The sequence below is a fragment of the Chiloscyllium plagiosum genome, chromosome 7 (genome assembly GCF_004010195.1).
Source record: "Chiloscyllium plagiosum isolate BGI_BamShark_2017 chromosome 7, ASM401019v2, whole genome shotgun sequence".
In the NCBI taxonomy this organism is placed as follows: Eukaryota; Metazoa; Chordata; class Chondrichthyes; order Orectolobiformes; family Hemiscylliidae; genus Chiloscyllium; species Chiloscyllium plagiosum.
In genome coordinates, this window is record NC_057716.1 from 9,984,259 (window position 1) to 10,006,113 (window position 21,855).

At 39.1% G+C, this 21,855-nt stretch overlaps 1 protein-coding gene across 8 annotated transcripts in view; it reads right to left on the minus strand.

The window, feature by feature from the left end:
* Positions 1-21,855, minus strand: part of LOC122551298 (diacylglycerol kinase beta) — a 544,642-nt gene that overhangs the window by 214,913 nt on the left and 307,874 nt on the right. For all 8 annotated transcript variants that reach the window (XM_043692997.1, XM_043693004.1, XM_043692998.1 and 5 more), the window contains 3 exons: positions 19,853-19,969; positions 3,082-3,155; positions 752-826 (listed from right to left, as the gene is read on the minus strand). In XM_043692997.1, coding sequence (XP_043548932.1) covers positions 752-826; positions 3,082-3,155; positions 19,853-19,969 — 266 coding nt within the window. The remainder of the gene's footprint in view (positions 1-751; positions 827-3,081; positions 3,156-19,852; positions 19,970-21,855) is intronic.

Genomic DNA, 21,855 nt, shown 5'->3' on the forward strand with positions numbered 1-21,855 from the left:
GCGGCTGTGGGCGCCTCTGCTGCAGCTGGAGAGTGTGGGGGAGGGGTTCCTGCTTGCTGAGAGCCTCGGGCTCCTTTCCCTTTAGTCATTTTAACTTAGGATAAAGTTGCTTAAATGTAATGTTACACAACTAATTGAGTTACTAAACTATTAAAAATGATTTATAAATGATTTGGTGAGCTTGGTAGGGGGTAGGTGACCCACTGTGCCCAAGTCTTGGGAGGAGCACTATAGACTCAGTCTTACTGGGTCGCCGCCATCTTGGATCCCCCCCATCCCAACTATTTTTAACCATTGTTTTATTATTGTTAAATCATGATCAGTGGAGATCATGAAAATATATTGTACTAAGCATGTGTTAATTATTTGCAATTGCACAATACTTAATATTATTTTTGTTTCTTCCATCATAAGGTAAGCAAGCTTGTCAAAACCGTCTCTCAATCTCAACAGGAAAACTATTTTATATCCATGTTTAACATTAGACAATCCTACAAACACAATAATGTGCACCAATTATATCAATTCTTTTTGAGTATTTTTATATCTTATTTAATATTTAATACAATGTGGAGACAAGTAAATAAGGAGCATTCTAGATGTGGAATCTGCTGAATTGAGGCAGATTACCAGTATTAACAGTTCTTTTGCTCTTAACATCTGCTGTAGCTGACTCCCTCATGATCAGGAAAAACCCACAATGCATAAATATTATTCATTATTTAAAATGTTATTGCACAATCTCACTTACCCTGGCACAGGTCCACCCCTGTCAAGATTATAAATTTGTCTCGGGTTCAGGAGATATTGAAATTTTCTGAGAACTCTGCAAAATATTATTATTTTCAATTTTCAGGAAACAAAGCATTTTGCATGCAAACTATAATCTATATTTCACACCAGATAGAATACCAATATTTTGCATATCACTTTTAACATAATAAAATTATCCCAAATCTCTTTAAAGGAGTGCAATGAAGCAATATTTAACACAGAGCCACAAAGGAAATATTAGAGCAAATGGTCAAAAACCAAAGACAGAATCAAAAATAAGAAAAAAAAATGATAGGCAGAGAATTCAAGGGCAAGAATCAAAAAGGACCATAATGCAAAATATTAAAAAGACAATACTGAAGATCTTGCGTATGGAGATTTCACAATATAGTGGACTAATTAGTTATGCAAATAAAAATAAATGGGTATGAAATAGTTGGGATGACAGAGATGTGGCTGCATCATAGTCAAGGTTGGAAACTTAACATCCAGCAGTACTCCGTTCTTAGGAAAGATGGACCAAGAGGAAAAGGAAGTGCGGGAGCATGTTGGTTAAAATAGTTAAGTAATGCAATAGTGAGCAAACAGAATCTGTATGGGAGAGCTTAGAAACATCAAGTCTCAGAAAACAATAATGGTGTTGCATATGGATGCTCAATCTGTAGTGGTATTCTTCACGAAGGCATTAAACTGGCAACTAGATATACAAGTAATAACAGTACTGCTGTAATTATGGCTAATTTGAATCTGCATTTGATTGGGCAAATCAAATCAGTAACAATACCATTGAGGTGTTGTTCCTGGAGTGTATATAGGATTGCTTTCTCAATCAACATATTGAGGACCAACTTGAGAACAGGCCATCCAAAATAGGGTATTATGAAATGGGAATGGAAACATTGGCAATATAGTTGTGAGAGACGTGTTGGGAAAAAGAGTGACCAAAATATGACAAGATTATTCATTAAGATGGAAATTGATGCTGTTGATTCTGGTGCTAGGGTCCTGAATCTAAGTAAAGGAAACTCTGATAGTATGAGGCAGGACTTTGCAGTGATAAATTGGGGAATGCTACTTAAAGGAATGATGCTGGGCAATCATGGCAAACACAAACAACTGCAACAATTGTTTATTCTAATCTGGCAGAAAAAAACAAATGGGAAAGATGGTCCAACTATGGAGAACAAGAGAACTTGGAATTAGTATTAGGTCAAAAACACAGCATTAGACCTGAGGATTGGGAACAGTTTAGATTTGAACAAAGGGATTGATTAAGAAAGGGAAAAATGGTATATGAGGGTAGCTTGAGGGGAAACAAACAAATTGATTATAAAAGCTTTTGTAATACGTGAAGGCAAAACAATTAGTGAAGACAAATAAAGACAAATATAGTTTCCTTTCAGCAGGAAACCAGGAAAGTTATAATGGAGAACAAAGAGGTAGAAGACTGATTCAACAAATACTTTGGTTCTGTCTTCACAAAAGAGACCACACAGAATGTCCTAACAGGGTATGTTTCAGATCAATCTGGTTTGAAACAGAGAAACATAGAAAATGGGGGCAGGGGTAGGTCATTCAGCACCTTGAGCCTGCTCCACCATTCAGTGAGATCATGGCTGATCATCCAACTCAGTCCCTTGTTCCTGCTTTCTTCCCATAGCCTTTGATTCCTTTAGCCCTTAGAACTGTATCCAATTCCTTCTTGAAAACATTCAATGGTTTTGCCTCAACTGCTTTCCGTGGCAGAGAGTTTCACAGAACACCACTCTACCGGTGAAGAAATTTCTCATCTCAGACCTAAATGGCCTTCACCATATCCTCAGACTGTGAACTCTGGTTCTGGACTCCCCAGTCATCAGGAAAATCTGGCTTCATTTACCCTCACTTGTCTTGTTAGAATTTTGTTCGTTTCGATGAGATGCCTCCTCATTCTTCTAATCTGTTCACTGATCTAGTCTCTTCGTACATCAGTCCTGCCATTCCAGAAATCAGTCTGGTAAACGTTTCTTGCATTCCCATCACAGCCATGATTTCCTTCCATTGATAAGGAGAACAAAACTGCACACAATACTCCAAGTGTAATCTCATCAAGATCCTGTACAATTGCAGTAATACATCCCCGCTCCTGTACTCAAATCCTCTATGGAGACCATTTGCCTTCTTGACTGCCTGCTACCCCTGCATGCTATGTCTTTATTGCTTGCTTCTCTAATATTTCACTGGAGCCATCAGATATTAAGTACCACAAATAAAAAATACGTTACATGAATATTTCTTCTGATCTGATAATGTCATTTTCTCATTTACCTTTCACCTTGTCTTCCACCACTTTTCGGATTCACAAACACAAGAAGTGGATGTGTTCCAGGCACTGTTGTAATCTGTAAAATAAATAACCTGATAAGTACAAACCATTGATACAAACATGCATTGTATCAGTTTGTCAAGTAGGTACCAATTAACTCTAAAGTATATTTATATTTACTTCTGCAAAAATAATAATCTTTTATTATGATTAACCACCTCTGGTTACAGGGTCCATCCCAGTGCTCACTGAGTCATAGAAGATATTCTGCTCTTTGATCATAATCATAACCATACGCCACCACCATCAAAGCCATTGAATCTAAATGCAATTGAAAGATTAAAAACACACTAAAACAAAGTTGTTGCGTGCACAGCATTCCCAAATTGTCAGAGGTAATTATGCAATATTTTCCATGGATTTCCTAAACTATATTGTCAAAACGTAAGGGTGAACAACAAAGGATAATGAACTCAGTTCCTACTGAACACTAAATATGACTCAAGTACAAGCTGTAACATAGCAAAACCTAACACTTGCAGCACAGAAACAGGCCATTTTGTCCGACAGTTGCAAACCAGTGTTTATGCTCATGAGCTCCTCCCACACTTCTGCATCTAATCTCATCAGCAACCCTTCTATTATTCTGTCCTTCATGTGCTTATTTTGCATCTCCATACATGAATCAATGCTAGTTACCTCAATTACTTGGTGGTAAATTTTGCATTGCTACCACTCTCCTAGTGAAGAGGTTTCTCCTGAAATCCTGACTTTTTAAAAATTTGTGAACACTAGTTGCAGTCTCCACTTCAATTGGAATTACATTCTCTATACGTTCTAGCCATTAGCCCTTTCATAATCTTAAAAATGTTGACCAGAAATACCTGCGCTGTGAGCCAACTTCTGCTCACATTTTGTCCTGTTTTGCTCTCTTGGAATATTCCATTTCCTAAATGCTTTCCTTCTTTTAATATAAGTAGATGCAATCCATTTATCAAGTTCAAATTGACCTTCTGTTATAGTTGAATAGACAATTCATTCAGATCAGGATTTTTATGCTGTAAATGTGATTAATTTATAAAATATCACCCCCTTTCTCAAAATAAATAACCTCATATCTTGTATTATGTCTTGACTTAACATCACCACCCACCATATTAGTCTCGCCCAGTAAATAGGTCATTTCAGTGTCATTACTTAGGAGTTGTGTGTGCAACCTTTAATGGCCTCTATTCCTATCATGACTTCTCTTTTGTAATTTACATGTTTGCAAAATACTTTACTAATAGCTAAGACCCTCAAAACCTTGTGATCAAATTAAGATTGTTATTGCGATAAAGAGGAAGCAGTGGCGTATTTGCATTATTGCCGAACTAGCTCTCTAGACACCCAACTAATGTTCTTGGGTTTGAATTCAGCCAAGGACAGGGCTGCATTTTGAATTCAATAAAAATCTGGAATTAAAAATCTAATGATGACCATGTTGATAATGACCATTGTTGGTTGTCGTAAAAACCCATCTAGTTTACTAATGTCTTTTAGTGAACAAAATAGCAATGAATCAAGACAGAATACTAGGCATAGAATATGGCATAGGAAACAATGTCAAACAGCTCTGTTGACCCTGCAAGGTCCACCTCACTAACATCTAAGGGCTGGTGCCAAAATTGAAAAGTTGTCTCACAGACTAGTCATACTTGAATAGCTGACACACTGAAACACACCTTACAGAATGCCCCAGATGAGACTGTCATCATTCCTTGGCATTCCTACCTGTAGGGCAGATCAGAGGTGGCAGCACGGTGCTTTACCTTGGGAGGAACTTGCCTTGGGATTTCTGACTCCAGACCTCAAAGTCTCATGGTTTCATGCCAAACATGGGTATGGAAACCTCAAGACCTCCTGCCGATTACTAGCAACCCTGTGGCTGATGAATCAGTACTCCCTACATGCAGAACACTGCCTGATGGAAACACAAAAGTGCAGAATGTTCTCTGAGTGTACATCAGAACCACAGCTTAGATCTGTAGCTGGTGGTCAGGGAACCAACAAGAGGGGAAAAAATGTATCTGACCTCATACTCACCAATCTGCCTGCTGGGGATCCATTTATCCATGACAATATCAGTAAGAATGACCACCGCAAAGACCTTGTGGAGACAAAAGTCCGGTCTTCACATTGAGAATACCCTTCCTAATGCTATGTATCATTATCAATGTGATAAATGGGATAGACCAAACAGATCCAGCAATTCAAGACTGGTTTCCAGGAGGCTCCGTGGGCCACTGGCAATGGCAGAATTGTTCTTAAACACAATCTGATGAAGAGTCATCCAGACTTGAAATATTAGCTTGCTTTCCCTCCATGGATGCTGCATGACTTGCTGTGATCTGCAGCATTTTTTGTTTCCAGTACAATCTGCAGCCACACGGCTCAGCATGTTTTCTACCCTACCATGACATTAAGCCAGGGGATCAAAAACAGCAACTGCCTGAGAAACTCAGTTGACCTGGCAACCTTTTCTTGATATCATGGTGAATGAGTAGAATTGGGTTAAGGCTGGTATCTAACAACCTAGTGAAGCTACAACACCATATTACTTGCATGCCAGACCGACTCCACAGCCAGCAGATCAGGTCTAAGCTCTGCCGTCTTGCCACATCCAGACATGAATTCTGATGGACAATTAACCAACCTACTGGAGGAGGTGGCTGTACAAACATCCTCAATCTCATTATTAGGCAAAAGATAAAGCTGAAGTATTTGCACCAATTTTCAGCCAGAAGTACCAAGTTGATGATCCATCTTGGCCTCCTCCAGAGATTCCAAGCATTGTAGATACCAGCCTTCAGCCAATTAGATTCACTGTACGTGATATATGAAGGCAGTAAAAACTGCAAACACTGTGGGCCCTGACAACATCCTGGCAATGATGTCATGTGTTGCAGAACTTGATGCTCTCCTAACCAAGCTGTTTCAATACACCTGCAGCACTGGAATCTAGATAACAGTGAGGAAACTTACCCAGTAAAATGCCTCAACTACTGGAACAGTCCATGTCTAAATATAGCAAGACCTGGACAATATCCTACTTGGCTCCACAAGTGTTAAGTAACATTGGTGCCACACAAGTGCCAGACAATGAGCATATCCAAAAAGAGTGAATCTAACCATTACCTCTTGACATTACCATCAATGACTTTTCCATTATCAACATCCTGGAGGTTAACACAGACCAGAACTAGACTAGCCATATAAATACGGAATTACAAGAGCAGGTCAGAAGCTCAGAAATTTGCAGTGAATAACTTATTTCCTGACTCCCCAAAGCCTGTCTACCATAAGGCACAAGTCAGATGTTTGATGGAATACTTCGACAAGCATCTGAAGAAACTGAAACAATTTTACAGCATATAGGATAAAGTAGCCCAGCTTGACTACACCACATTGACATATATTTACTCCCTCCATTACTGACTACAAGATACCAGTAGAAATTCATCTGAGTTACTTAGACAGCATCTTCCAAACCCAAGACCAGTATTATCTAGAAGGACAAGGGCATCAGATACACGGGAACACAACCAGCTGTAACGTCTATTCTAAGCCACTCACCATCCTGACTTAGAAATAAATTATTGGCCCTTCAATGTCTCTGATTAAAAATCCTGGAACTCCCTCACTAACATCATTGTGAGTCTGCCCACAATGGACTGTGATGGTTCAAGATGACAGGTACTGCCACCTTCAAGGGCAACTACTGATGAGAATTAAATGGCAGCCCAACCAATGATGTCCATGTCCTCATGAGTGAATTAAAAATGTTCTGATCATTACTTTATTTGCTTATTCTTTAACAAAAGCACAATTTCTCTTGCAGGAAAAGCAGGATAAAACCGTTCAAATGTACAAATGTCTAAGATTATGAATACAAATCTTGTCAAATTTTACTTAGTGTTTTGTATATATTCATTGAATGTGGAAGTCTATTTAGGATTGATTTGCTCTCGAATTGTAAAGGCAAGTTTACATTGATCTATTGAGTACTATTTAAGGAATAGTTTATTTCCTTCAAATTTGCCTAAATTCTTTAGCATTTATCATCACAAAAAAACTTCCAAATTCTTAACTACCAGCCTTAATCCACAACAAAGGCTTTGCTCAGGATTCCGGTTTTGCAACAACAGTATGTTCTTTTACCTTTTACTATTTTGTTCTTTACCCCATCAGCATCAATGGCTGGCTTCCACAAATGCATCATGTGGTCTCATTCTCCAAGTGCCCTACAAACCTTTATTTGTTTTTGGAACTACCTGCCAAATAAAGCCACACCAAAGCATACTCCTTAAACTGACTAAAGTAGTAGTGTGGATAGACAAAAATTATAGGTCAATATAGAATTTTCATAAGCTTTATTAATTTAATTCTGAAGTTTCTCACTGCCATCTTAATTACTTTTTGATTTGATTTCCAACTTTTTTTGTTATACTTTGTCATGCTCTCCTCCTTTCCTTCTGTGTATGCTTTCTTTATTCTTCAGCTCATTTCTTTGTTCATCGGTGATATTTTATTATTGGCTACTTTGTTCTTGCTTTAGTGGGATTTTTTTCATGGACTTTGTTGATCAAGGTTTAAACTAGTTTAATTTTTAACTCATCAATGAATGTTTACAGTTTATTTTCACTATTCTATTCTGATCCAGCTTTGTTCAATTTAATACTTAAGTCTTTGTCATACTTATGTCCTTCTCAATCATTATCTTAAATGATTGCGTTATGATTGCTATGGTTTAGATTTACTACTGCTCTCTCATTTCTTTTGTTCATTTCCATTACTGGATGCAGTTATGCCCCCTTACATGCTAGGATTTTATATATTGGGTAACATAGGAATCTTGGTATTGATGTTGAGTTCCATTCCCTTTTGCTGCCTCTTTACTTTGGAACACACAAAATTTCTTATGCTTATTATACCACAAAATTCATTAATTTCACATGATTATTTACATATTTCTTCCTCCATCACCTTTTGTCTATCAGCTGCCTTGGAGTACTGTAGAAAATTGTTGGGGCCAGTTTGTTAGATATATTCAGGGGGGAATTGGAAAAGGGATCAAGGGGTATGAATAGAAAGTTGGAATGGGATACTGAAATTGCACGATCAACCATGATCATAGTAAATGGTTGTGCAGGCTCGAAGGGCTGAATAGCTTACTCCTGCAATTTTTTTCTATGTTTCTATGTACAACCTGCTTAGTATAATTGATATCTGATCTGTTATTTCAATTCATGCCAATTCAGTTTCCAACTATTCATTAGATATGTTGCTTTTACCTTCTGCCATGATATTATCTTTATTTAGTACAATTACACCCAAACATTTTCAATTCCTTGTCCTTTCTGATTATGTTAATATCTGTAATATTCAGCTGTCAGTCACGCTCTTCATCTGACATTGCCATTATTCCAGCACATTTGTTCTCTTTCTATGGATTATTGCTTCCAAGTCTCCCAAGTTACTTGGATACTGTACTAGCAATTTAATTCTGCCACAATTATTCATTTTATCAGGCATTTTATGTATCTGGTTTATAAATGCATTGGCTCTCTGGAGTATCACATTATCCCTGCTTTCTATCTTGATTTAACCTTTACTCTCATCTTTTATTTCTTTCACCTTCAAACTTATTTGGTTTTTGCCTGGTGCTTTTAGCCAACGTGCAAACTGAACATCCTACTGACAGCTCTTTTCATCCTTTCTACTAGGAAACTAATTTCACACTTACTCAAGTGGAGCTCATGCGAAGGGTAAAATTGTTTCCTATCCAGTACAGTGCCAGTATTTCATGAAATGGCCATCTCCTTTCAGTTATAAACATAATCAAACCATCAGTGTAAAAGGAACATCACAGCCATAGTCCAAATTGCTCACGATATAAAACAATCATGTAAATGAACTGCAGTGTATAATGGTGGATAATAAATTTCCCTTGTGCCATTGAAAGTATTCCGTATATTTATTTGCAAATAGGATAAAGTATTGGAAATGGGTGAAAGTAGCAATAATAACCATATACATTTTCATTATTGTTACTTCCTTCTGTCCTACTGAAATTGGAAACAAATCTAGATACCCTAAGAAGAGTAAAATAACATATTTGCAAAAATGTCACTTTGTAACTTGCATTAAATTAAATGGATTTTCACCTCTACATTGGAAAAATTTTAAAAAGTAATTTCTTCATACTGCTTATTTGGGACAATACATTTGCAAGGTGTCAAAACTCTACAGAATGTTCAGAGGAGATTTATCATGATGACATAGGGATGTACAAGTTGCCAAAGTGGTGAGATCGGAGAAGTTGGGATTGTTTTCTATGGAGCAAAGCAGATTGAGGGGAGCCATGATAAATGAGGGGTTTTGACAGTGGAAGTGTGTCAGTAACCAGAGGCCATGGGTTAAAAAAGGCACCAGAGCTGGAGGCAATTTAGAATAAATATCTTCATTTTGAGGGGAGAGTATGGTCAGGAGCACACTATCTGAAAGATCGGTAGAATGAGATCTCACTGGAACTTTTAAGAAAGTATTGAACATAAATTTAAACATGACCAATTCAGAAGTTTATAAGGAAAAAGCTGGGACGTAATTGGGATGTAAGCTGGCATATTGACCTCCTCTGTGCTGAAATGTTTGGGACGCTATTCTATACTCATCAGGCAGGCATCAAATAAAACTTAAATATCTGCTAAAGCACACAAGATAACATATCTTCCAATTTTCATTCTCAAGAAATAATAGAATCGGAATGATTTGATTTGCTTTTTCCTGCCCACTTCCACTGCAGTCCCTATCAGGAATTTTAATTCTAACATTTATTCCCCCACCCAACCTCCCCCAACATCTCCAAGTAGTTTCTCAGCTTTGTTACTCTCAACAAAGAGGTTTCTTCTTCCCCTGCAGTTCAGGAACCATTATGTTCATAGAACAATTATGTAATTGCATCTATATTTATCACTAGGCAAATTACAAAAACAGCATTCAGGGATTGTAAAGTGCAAGTTACCATTGATGTCCACAATCACAATAAGCAACTACAAAGAACACATTAATTAACTTGTATTTACATGCTGCACTTCATTTCTTCAGGAAGTCCCAATTTACAACAAGATCAGTGTTGTTATATGATCAAAAAGGAACAAAGGCCAAAATTTAATAGAACAAAATATCAAATTTGTACTCCTAAAGGGAGGTAAAAGGTGCACAGGACACTGTTGATGAGATCAATGTATCATAGCAGCTTAAGGTGCCTATCCAAACTAGTGTAACAGCATTCAGAGTAATCCAAAATGGCAAATACTAGCTCAGGTACTCAAAACGACACAATAGATTACCTGCCAAGAATGAATGAAACTTGTACTTTGGTTTGGTGCAGTGTTTATGTCCTGCCTACAGCTTCTGAACTTTTCTTTCTACTCATTCATGGATGTGGGCATTACAGGCTAAGCCAGCATTAAGTGCTCAGCCCTAATCACCTTTAAGGAGGTGGTGATAGGTTGCCTTCTTGAACCACTGCAATCCACTTTGTGCAGGTTGTTAAGGAGAAACCTCCGGGTCTTTAGTCCATCAACACTACAGGAACAGCAAGAATATTCCATATCAAGGTGCTGAGTGGCCTGTAAAGGGAACTTGCAGATGGTGGTCTTCCCATGCACCTGCTGACTTTGTCTTTTGTGTTAAAGGCCATGGATTTAAAAGGATGCTGTCAGAGAGACTTCTTTGAGTTGCTGCGGTGCATATTTGTAGATAGTACACATTGCAACCACTGTGTTAGTAGTGGAAGGAGTTAATGTTGAAGGTATTAGATGGGTACCAATCAAGCAGGCTACCTTGTCCTGAATGGTATTGAGCTCCTTGAATGTTGTTAAGGCTACACTTATCTAGTTAAATGCTGAATATTTTATTATACTCCTGACATGTGCATTGTAGATGATGGACAGGCTTTGTGGAGTCACGTGAGTATGGACAGGCTTTGTGGAGTCACGTGAGTTACTTGCTGCAGAATTCCCAGCCTCTGACCTGTCTGTGTCATTACAGTATTTATATGGCTTGTCTATTTCAGTTTTAGGGTTTAGAACTTGTAAGGAAGGAAAGAACAATTTGTATTCCTATGCGATGAACTACTTTGATCTGCCATTGTTGTACTGCAAATAATAAGACAGCTACTGTATGCATAACAGGATCACCTTTATGGTATGGAGATACACAATCACGTTTTAGTAACTGGCTAAGTGATCGATCTTGGCCAAAGCAGTGGAAGAATTCCCAAATGTTCTTTAAATCATTGATCGTGATCCACCTAAACCAGCAGAAGTAGATTAATGTTCTGGAAGCAGTAATTTCAACAACGTAGTACACCACTCATCTACATCGGAAAGCCAGCACAGGTTATATCCTAGGTGACCTTGATGCTACAATCTTCTGATGAAGAGGAATGAGTTTTTAAAATCTGAATCAAAACAGTAACAAACTTATTGATGATTTGGAGATGCTGGTGTTGGACTGGGGTGTACAAAGTTAAAAATAACACAACACCAGGTTATAGTCCAACAGGTTTATTTGGAAACACTAACTTTCGGAGCGTTGCTTTATCATGAGGTGATTGTCAAGGATAGGAGTGTAAGACAGAATTTAAAGCAAAAGTTTACAGTGTGATGTAACTGAAATTATATATTGAAAAAGACCCGGATTGTTTGTTCAGTCTTAACTTAATAAACTTTTGCTATAAATTCTATGTCTTACAATCTTATTCTTGACAATCACCTGATGAAGGAGCAAGCGCTCCAAAATCTTGTGCTTCCAAATAAACCTGTTGGACTATAACCTGGTGTTGTGTGATTTTAAACTTATTCATGCAATCAGTAAAATAACACATTGAAGAAAAGTAGAATGAGGAGCTAGTTCTAAACTTCTTTAAAAGGTTCTATAAGCCATGAGCAAATCATGAACATCCTGCAAGTGCAGGGAAAATGAATAACATCTATAGTCTTCTAACAGTTGTAATTCTACTATTTGTATTATGACAGTATAAGTCATATATTGAGCAAACTACCCAATATATTGCATGCTGCCTTATGGATCACAGAATATGTGAGATGTCAATGTGATGACATTACGATACATGATGACTGAGCAGCAAAAGCAACATTTGACAATTCGAGCTCAGCAATCTATAGTCAATGAATCAGATCATAGCTCTGCTGCATTTTGCATCCATTTTCAGCCAGACATGCTGAGTTGATGGCCCATCTTGGCCTCTTCCCAAGATCCTCAGTTTCATGGATGCCAGCTTCATCCAATTTAATTCACTGCAAGTGATATCAAGAAATGGTTGAAAGTGCTAGATACTGCAAAGGCTATGGGTTTTACAGCAGTTCTGCAATAGTACTGATGACTCACAATCTAGAGCTAGCCAGACTGATAGCTACGCTTCTCTAATGTAGTTAAGTACACTGGCATCTACCTAGCAAAACAGAACAGTGCCCAGGTATGTCCACACAGTGCAGGACAATGCTAGCCAGCCAATAATTCCCCTTAAACTTACATTCAATCAGGATCAAAGCAATGAACATTGTCATCGAGAGAACTATCGAGCAGCACTTGCTCAACAATAACCTGTTCGCTGATGCTCAGTTTGGATTCCGCCAAGGTCACTTGCTACTTGAACTCATTACAGCCTTAGTCATAACATGGATGAAAATGCTGAACTCAAGTCAGGGGTGAGTGAGTGTGACAGCCCATGACATCAAGACTGCATTTGACTAAGAGTGGCATCAAGGAGCCCTAGCCAAACAAGAGTCAATAGGCATTAGGGGATTAATCTCTGCTGGCTTGGAGTCATACCTTGCATAGAAAAAGACACATGGTTGTTGGAGGGCAATCATCTCAATGACAGTAAATCACAGGAACATAGGAACAGCAGTAGGCCATTCAGCCCTTTGAGTGTGCCCTGCCATTCAATGAGATCATGGCTAATCAGTGGCCCAAATCCATATACAACTTTGGCCTATATCCCTTAATATCTTTGCTTAACAAAAATTTAAAGCTAAGAACTGATCCAGCATCTACTGCCATACAAGAGTTTCAAACTTGACAACCCTTTATGTGAAGAAATGCTTCCTAGCACCTCTCTTGAATGGTCTGGCACAAGTTCTCAGATTATGCTCCCTCATTCTAGAATCCCTTAACAGTAGAAACAGTTTCTTTATCTACTCCTTTTTCTGTTGATATCTTGAAGATTTCACTCAGATCGCCATTAACCTTCTAAATTCTAGAGAAACTTGTACAATCTCTCTTCATAATTTAACCTCTGAAGTCCAGGCATCATTCTTGTAAAACTATGGTATAGTCTCCCCCAGGTCAATATATTCTTCCTAAGATGTGGTGCCCATATCTGCTCACAGGATGGTGTTCCAAGCCCAACTATCTTCAGCTGCTTCATCAATGATGTTCCCTCCATCGTAAGGTCAGAACTGCGCACGATCATTGGTGACTGCACACTGTTTACTGCCATCCAAGACTCTTGAGATTCTGAAGCAGTTTGTGTTCAAATACAGTCAGACTTGGACAACATTCAGGCTTGGGTGATAAATGACAAGTAACATTTGTACCACCACAGGTGGCAGCGATGACCATCTCCAACAAGAGGGAACCTATGCACTGTACTTTGACATTCCGACACATTACCAGTACTGAAGGTCCTCATCCCCATCAACATTGTGGGTGTTGCCTCTGACCAGAAACTGGACATATAAATACAACAGCTACAAGAGCAGGCTAAATTTGAGCAATCCTGCAAAAAGTAACTTATTTTCTGATTCCTGAAAGGCATTACCGACAAAGCACACTTCAGGAGTATGATGGAAGATTCCTAAATTGCCTACATGAGTCCAGTTTCAGCAATGCTCAAGAAACTTGATCACCAGGATATAGCATCCTGCTTGACTGACACCTCATCTCACACCTGCAACATTTGCTGCCTCCACTACCATCATATAGTTGCAGCAAAATGTGTTATAACAACTCACACAGGCTCCTTAGAAGGCACCTTCCAAACCCACCAACATCTAGAAGGACAAGAGCAGCAGATACATGGAATAGTGCTTTCTGCAAGTTCCTCTGTAAACCATGGACCATCCTGACTTGGAACTATATTACTGCTCCTTCACTGCCTGATGTCAAAATGCTGGAAATCCTACACTAAAAGCATTTTAAGCAATAAGTCTACAATAGATGTACAGCAGCAGTTCAAGAACTAGCTCACCACCACGTTCTCAAGGACAATTGGGGAACAACAATAAATGTTGACCCAAACAGCAATGTGAATTGATTAAAGAATTACAGAGATTTTTCATTTCAAATATACTTATGTCATACAACTGTGCTATTTATTGCTTTTGAATGAAGTAAATCAAACTCACTCTTGCAAATCATCAATTGAAAGCTTCAGGTACATGCTAAAAGTGTTTGCTCACGATATATATAGACCATCAAAAACAGACATGAAAAGCTTCTAAATATAAATGCCTCATGAATTTTTTTCACTGCAATCTGTTTTCACTGGTTTGTCAACCTATATTTAATAACCATATAATTATCCATGTGCATTGCACAACCACACATAAAACAGTCAATGCTTTTGCCCTGCTTATAATTGGAACAGAGATTATTTTAGATGTCTGTACTCTGTACATGCATACAGAGTACAGTCACTACAGGTGCATCTTTTCTTGAAAAATAATAAATGCTTGACAATTTTTTTATTTTTATGATAAATTGCTTGAGTTAAAAATGCTATATTTGCTGGATAGAAGGCTGACAGGACTACAAACTTTACCTTGCCAAAAGGCATACATTTATTGTCATTTTACATGAACTATTACACTTAACATTAAGTCCAGATGATTTTTGAGAAGAGTTTTAGCTCAGTTTGATGATAAGTATGTAAGTAAGCTTACTGAGTTTGAAGATTTGTTTTCAGATGTTTCGTCACCATCATCAGTGAGAGTCTCTGGTGAAGGGCTGGTGGTATGTCCCACCTCTCTTTTTATAGGTCTTGATTTCTGAAAATGCATGAGGTCATTTCTGGCTCTTTTTTCTCAAGGGAAGGTAGATAAGATCTAAATTGATGTGTTTATTGATAGAGTTCTGATTAGAATATCATGCCTCTAAGAATTCTCATGTGTGTTTTTGTTTCGCCTGCCCTAGGATGTATGTGTCGGACCAGTCAAAGTGGTGGCCTTCTTTGTCTATATGTATAGAAACTAGTCATAGTGGGTCGATAGTGGCCACAAAAAGATGTGACCCACTATGACTGGTTTCTATACATAAAGACAAAGAAGGACATTACTTTGATTGGGATAATACATACATCCTAGGACAGGCGAAACAAAGACACACATGAGAATTCTTAAAGGCGTGGCATTTTAACCAGAACTCCAACAATAAACACATTGATTTAGACACTATCTACCTTCCCTTGAGAAAAAAGAACCAGGAATGACATCCCCCACCCGAATAAACCAAGACCTATAAATAGAGAGGCGGAACATACCACCCGGCGCTTCACCAGAGACTGTCGCTGCTAACGTTACCTAGTACGGTGACCAAACATCTGAAAACAAACCTTCAAGCTCAGTGAGCAAACTTACATACCTTTTGCCATGGAAGTTATGTTGTAGTTATGGCTTTTGTAGCAAGTGCACCTAACATTACTGACAAAAAACGTCTACAAACTAGTGACTGGGGTGACACCAAAAGTGAACATAATTTGTGCAGGCCATGCACGTCCTAATCACAGATTTTCATTTTCTCCAACTTTTAGTTGAGCTTTTCTGTCAAAAATTTGCCATTGACAACTGTGGTGCCAATATTTTCTGTTTAATTTTGCTTTGAAGGTTTATTGTACCACAGGTTGGATGGAAGAATTGCTCCTTTCCTGCCTCATTCCACATATTTGTATATTGTTGAAGGCTTTGGCCACTAGGTGGGTCTGTGGAATGCATTTCCAAAGTTTCCTCTTTAACTGAACCCAAAACACCATGATCCAGAATGTAGATGGGAAAGAGGAAGGGGCTCAGAAATAGACACTTTGGACTTCAAAGAGTGTGGAGACAGAAACAGAAAACAATTGGCAGAGATATTTTGACTTCAGTCAGATAGTTAAGAGCAGGGAAAAGGAAGAGTAGCATGACTGAGCTGGATTGCTGAGGCAAAACTTTGGCTAAGGATGATATGGTCAACATGTCAAAACTAGGAGAAAGTGAGGACTGCAGATGCTGGAGATCAGAGTCAAAGAGTGTGGGGCTGGAAAAGCACAGCCGGTCAGGCAGCATTGGAGGAGCAGGAGAATCGACGTTTCAGGCCTAAGCTCTGGCGTAATTCCTAATGAAGGGCTTAAGCCCGAAACGTCGATTCTCTTGCTCCTCAGATGCTGCCTGACCAGCTGTGCTTTCCCAGCGCCACACTCTTCAACATGTCAAACAATGCAGACAATCCATGCAGGGTAAGGATAAACAATGCAGTACATCCACTCAGAATGTCATTTGTGATGTTGGCTGGGAGTTGGTTCAGTACTATAGCAGAAACAGAAACATGATTGGAAGGCAAGTGGGATCAAGAGCAGATTTCTTCTCTGAGGAGCATGGTAATTACTACTTACAAGGAGAGGGAGCATATAAGATTAGACATTTACGAATTCAGCTCACTGGAAAGATGGCGAGGAAAGGCACCCAAGTGATCGGCAGCTTACTGGAACTATGATCATTGGTACATAAGTGGGTCACTTAGGTCGATTTCGGAGCATTGTGGGGTGTGTATGAGTAGGTGAAGTAGTTCATAAGCTTCTTAAATTTGGTTAAGAGGATGTGGAGGATGTAGAGAAGAGATATTTGAGGAGAGAGTTGATAGTGGAGGCAAGAAGTCAGTGTTTTATTTGATCTCTGTCGGAGTAATAAGCCATTTAGTCCCTTAAACCTGCTCCAACATTGAATGGGAACATTGCTGACATAAATCACAACATCAGTTTCATCTGTCCATTGCACAACATATCTTGTTTAATTAGGTGTGGTTCAATCATTATTCAGGTGAGTCTGCATCTTGTGTGCAAATCACTGAATAGGAACCAGCCCAATTTCCTCTGCTGACTCAGCCTCCCTCTAAGAGACTTGTGGTGTTGATTTGCACAAGTCTCAAATAGGGAGTAATACTTTAAATTTGGACCAGGGTATTCACAACGTATAGTGGAAAAATTAAAGCACTATCCACCAAATGGGTTGTTAATGCTGAGTCCAACAAAGGTTTCAGACCAAAATGAACAAATTTTGTTGAATAAAGTCTCTAAAGAATATGGAAAGGTAGATAAATATAGATGTGTATGTGTCATGTCATTTTTGACACTTGCTTTACCTCATGCAACCTATTCTGGTTATCTAAATCTCCCAGGCTTCCTTCTGGTGACTGTGTTGTACCCAAAGACTAATATATATTTCCTGGAGTGCCTAAAACTGACTACAATACTCCAAATGTATCTGATTAATACTTTGTACAACATACTTTGTGGGCGGCACGGTGGCATAGTGGTTAGCACTGCTGCCTCACAGTGCCAGAGACCCGGGTTCATTTCCCGCCTCAGGCGACTGACTGTGTGGAGTTTGCACGTTCTCCCTGTGTCTGCGTGGGTTTCCTCCGGATGCTCCGGTTTCCTCCCACAGTCCAAAGATGTGCAGGTCAGGTGAATTGACCATGCTAAATTGCCCGTAGTGTTAGGTAAGGGGTAAATGAAGGTGGGTTGCGCTTCGGCGGGTCGGTGTGGACTTGTTGGGCCGAAGGGCCTGTTTCCACACTGTAAGTAATCTAATCTAATCTAATCTAATAACAACATAACCTCTTTCTATTCCAGGCCTCTTTGAGATGAAGGTCAATATTCCATTAGCCTTTTGGATTATCCTCTGCATCTACACAGCGCTTTATTGATTTGGACACCGAAATCCCTTTGCCCCTTCACAGCTTTCCACTGTATTTTAAAATTGCTGTCAAACATAGATGATCTCTCACTTCATGTTGAACCCTACCTGTCACAGTTTTCCCATGCACAATTAGTAATTTCCTGCTCGTACCTGTACAACTTGCTATATGTGCTCACGTTATGCAAACTTGGACTGACCAATTTTAAACCATTTATCCGAGACCTTAATATCTAGATGATGTACTGCTATAGATCCCTTGACAACAAGACATACTGTCAGAATACATTTCCTTTATCTGTACTCTTCACCTTCCATCCATCAACCAAACACCGATTCATCGTGTCACAACGTTACTTCCATCTGTTGCTTTTTTTTTTCTGATGGCCTTGTGTGGAATCTTTATTAAGGCTATATGGAAGTTCATAAGGCAACATCCTCATATATTCCACTGACCACCAGGCATCCTTGAAAATTCAACTAATGCTTCCAGAGCTGATCCACACTTCACAAATCTGTAGTTTTTTCTGATCAGCTCTCTCGCATTCAAGTATTCACTCACTGCAATCCAAGTAAAAGATTCCAGTCAGTTCCTCACACTTGATGGTTAGCTATGTTTCATCGGAAGGAGTGAGGTTTTTCTTGGCAGCCAACAGGCCTGTAACATTATGATGCATGGTTTGCAGAGAATACACTGTTGACTTAAGATCAGTGAGGTGCTCAATGTTGAGACCAGTGATTATCAGAGATGGGGTTGGGTGGTGAAAAGGGAGATTGGGGGTGCTGATGGGATTCTGCAAGGGGACTCTTGCAGAGTCCTAAGTTCTTCTCATGGAATTCAGTCTATTAAGGTGATAATTTGCTTTTGTGGGGCACCTAAGTACTGACAGGTGAGGTGGGGAAGATGGTGATCCATATTTCTCAAACTAGCCCCCTATGCAGCCAAATTCCACCGCTGTGGCCTCAGGACAAACCCCTAATGTACTTGTGGAGAGATACTAACAAGGTTGCACATTACGAAGAACCTTTGCTGAAATTCACCATGGCTCCTTAGATGGCATCATCTAAATGTATGACCAGTACCAAGAGCAGTAAATACATGGGACTACCACCACATTCAAACTCCCCTCCAAGCCACTCACCATCCTGACTTAGAAATGCATTGGGGTTCCTTCACTGTTGCTGGGCAAAATCTTGACCTCCCTCCCTTATAGTATTGTGGATCCACCCACACCAAATGGACTGCAGCAGTTCAAGAAGGTAGCTCGCCACTGTCTTCTCAAGGGCAATGAGGGATGGGCAATTAATGCTGGCACATAGTGTGCAATGTTCATATCCCATGGCTGAATAAAAGTGTCCTTATGTAGACTACACATTTCAAACTCAGAAAATGAGAACGTTATCACTGGCTCTGGGGATTTGCATTTTCCAAATAAATTTTAAAAATGAAACTGTTGACAGAGAACAGAAGAAAGAAAAGGCAAGAGGAGCAAGTAGAGTGGTTGAATTTGCTGGTCATTAGGAGTTGCATAGTGTGGTGAGTCAGCCTCTCTCACCTATCAGTCTGTTAGCCCTGTGCCAGTTTTGTACTTTCCTTTTAATATAAGACAGCTAAGTATTTAAACATTTTGAAAGCAATGCAGGCTATTTTGAAGCTCCAAATGCATTTACACCAGTAGTCACAGAAACATTAATTATTTTGTATTTCAAATCAATACATGGTGATCATTGGTAGCTAAATAGTTCAACATACCTGCAATCCTTGGCCATCTACTGTTGTCGAATTGTGCTTAAAAGCTTGGTTGTTATCATCTGAACTCGTCGTTGTTGGTGAATCACTTTCAGCCTTTTTCTGATTGGGCTGTCTATCCTTCAAAAACAGAAAATTAACCAAAAGGATTAAACATGTTTGGTTCTAAGCAAAGAACAAAGAAAATTTACAGCCCAGGAACAGGCCCTTCGGCCCTCCAAGCCTGAGCTGATCCAAATGTACTGTCTAAACCTGGTGGTCAATTCCTAAGCATTTGTATCCCTCTGCTCCCCACCTACTCATGCATCTGTCCAGACCCATCTTAAATGATTCTACTGTGCCTGCCTCTACCACCTCTGCTGGCAATGCGTTCCAAACGCCCACCACCCTCTGTGTGAAATACTTGCCACATGTATCCCCCTTAAACTTTCCACCTCTTACCTTGAAAGCATGACCTCTCGTTATTGAATCCTTCACCCTGGGAAAAAGCTTGTCTCGATCTACCCTGTCTATACCCTTCATGATTTTGTAAACCTCAATCTCCTTTTTTCTAGTGAAAATTCTGGCATCTCTATATTTTGCTGGATATACCAGGCAAATGTCCCAGAACTTTCCAGGCGTTTGTGAGAGTGGATTTACATCATATTTATTCACAGAAATTTGCAGAAAATCATTTCACTCCAGTCTTGAGTGCAAACTTGTTCAATCATCCATGCCACTTTTAAGAAACATACATCAAACCCTTCTGCTTTTTATCAAACATAGCTTCATCATCTATGCAAAAGGTCTGTTCTTGCCAGTTTTCTCCAATTTACTTGACTAATGCACTATCGTAGATTTACAGATCAAAATAACAAAATCATGAGGGGCATGGATAGAATAAATAGACAAAGTCTTTTCCCTGGGGTGGGGGAGTCCAGAACTAGAGGACATAGGTTTAGGGTGAGAGAGGGAAGATATAAAAGAGACCTAAGGGGCAACTTTTTCACACAGAGGGAGATACGTGTACGGAATGAGCTGCCAGAGGAAGTGATGGAGGCTGGTACAATAGCAACATTTAAAAAGCATTTGGATAGGTATATGAATAGGAAAGGTTTGGAGGAATATGGGCTGGGTGCTAGCAAGTGGGACTAGATTGGGTTGGGATGTCTGGTTGGCATGGACGGGTTGGACCGAAGGGTCTCTTTCCATGCTGTACATCTCTGACTCAATGACTCTAACTGAAACTCATCAATTGTTAAAGCAACAATAATATTTAAACCTGTCCGCTACCATTATAATTTTAAGAGTCATTTTTTGGCAAGACACGTACCTTAACTTGAAAACAAATATAAGCAAAATACTGCAGATGCTGGAAATCTGAGATAAACACAAAATGGTGGTGAAGCTCAGCAGGTCTAGCAGCATCCATGAAGAGAAAACAAAGGGGTAACGTTTCAAGTTCGATAAGGTTCTTTATTGTCTGAAGGTGTGTCATATCAGAACTGAAACGTTAACTCTGTTTTTCTCTCTCTATGGATGATGTCAGACCTGCTGAATTTTGTAGCATTGTGTGTTTGTTTGTAAAACAAATACCCTTGAAGAAATTGGAAATCTATGGGAGATTTGAAAGGAAGATAAAATGATAAATTTAATTATTTATAATAGCATTTGAAAAACTATAAAGGCAGATCTGTAAAAAATAAAAGATATTTTGTGACCCTGAGGGTTTTCACAGAATGCAAACAAACTAGGAGCAGGAATAGGCTATTCAGCCCCTCAAGTCAGCTATGCCTTTTAGGATGGCTAGTTATGACCTGATTGCAACTTTAAATTCAAATTCCTGTCTATACCTGATAACCTTTCATCTGTTTGGTTCACAAGGATCTATACATTTCTGGCTTAAAAATATTCAAAGACTCTCTTTCCACTTTCTCTTCAGGAATTCATGACCTTCTGTGAGTGAGTGAGTGAGTGAGTGTGAGTGAGAGAGAGAGAGAGAGAGAGAGAGAGAGAGAGAAAGAGAG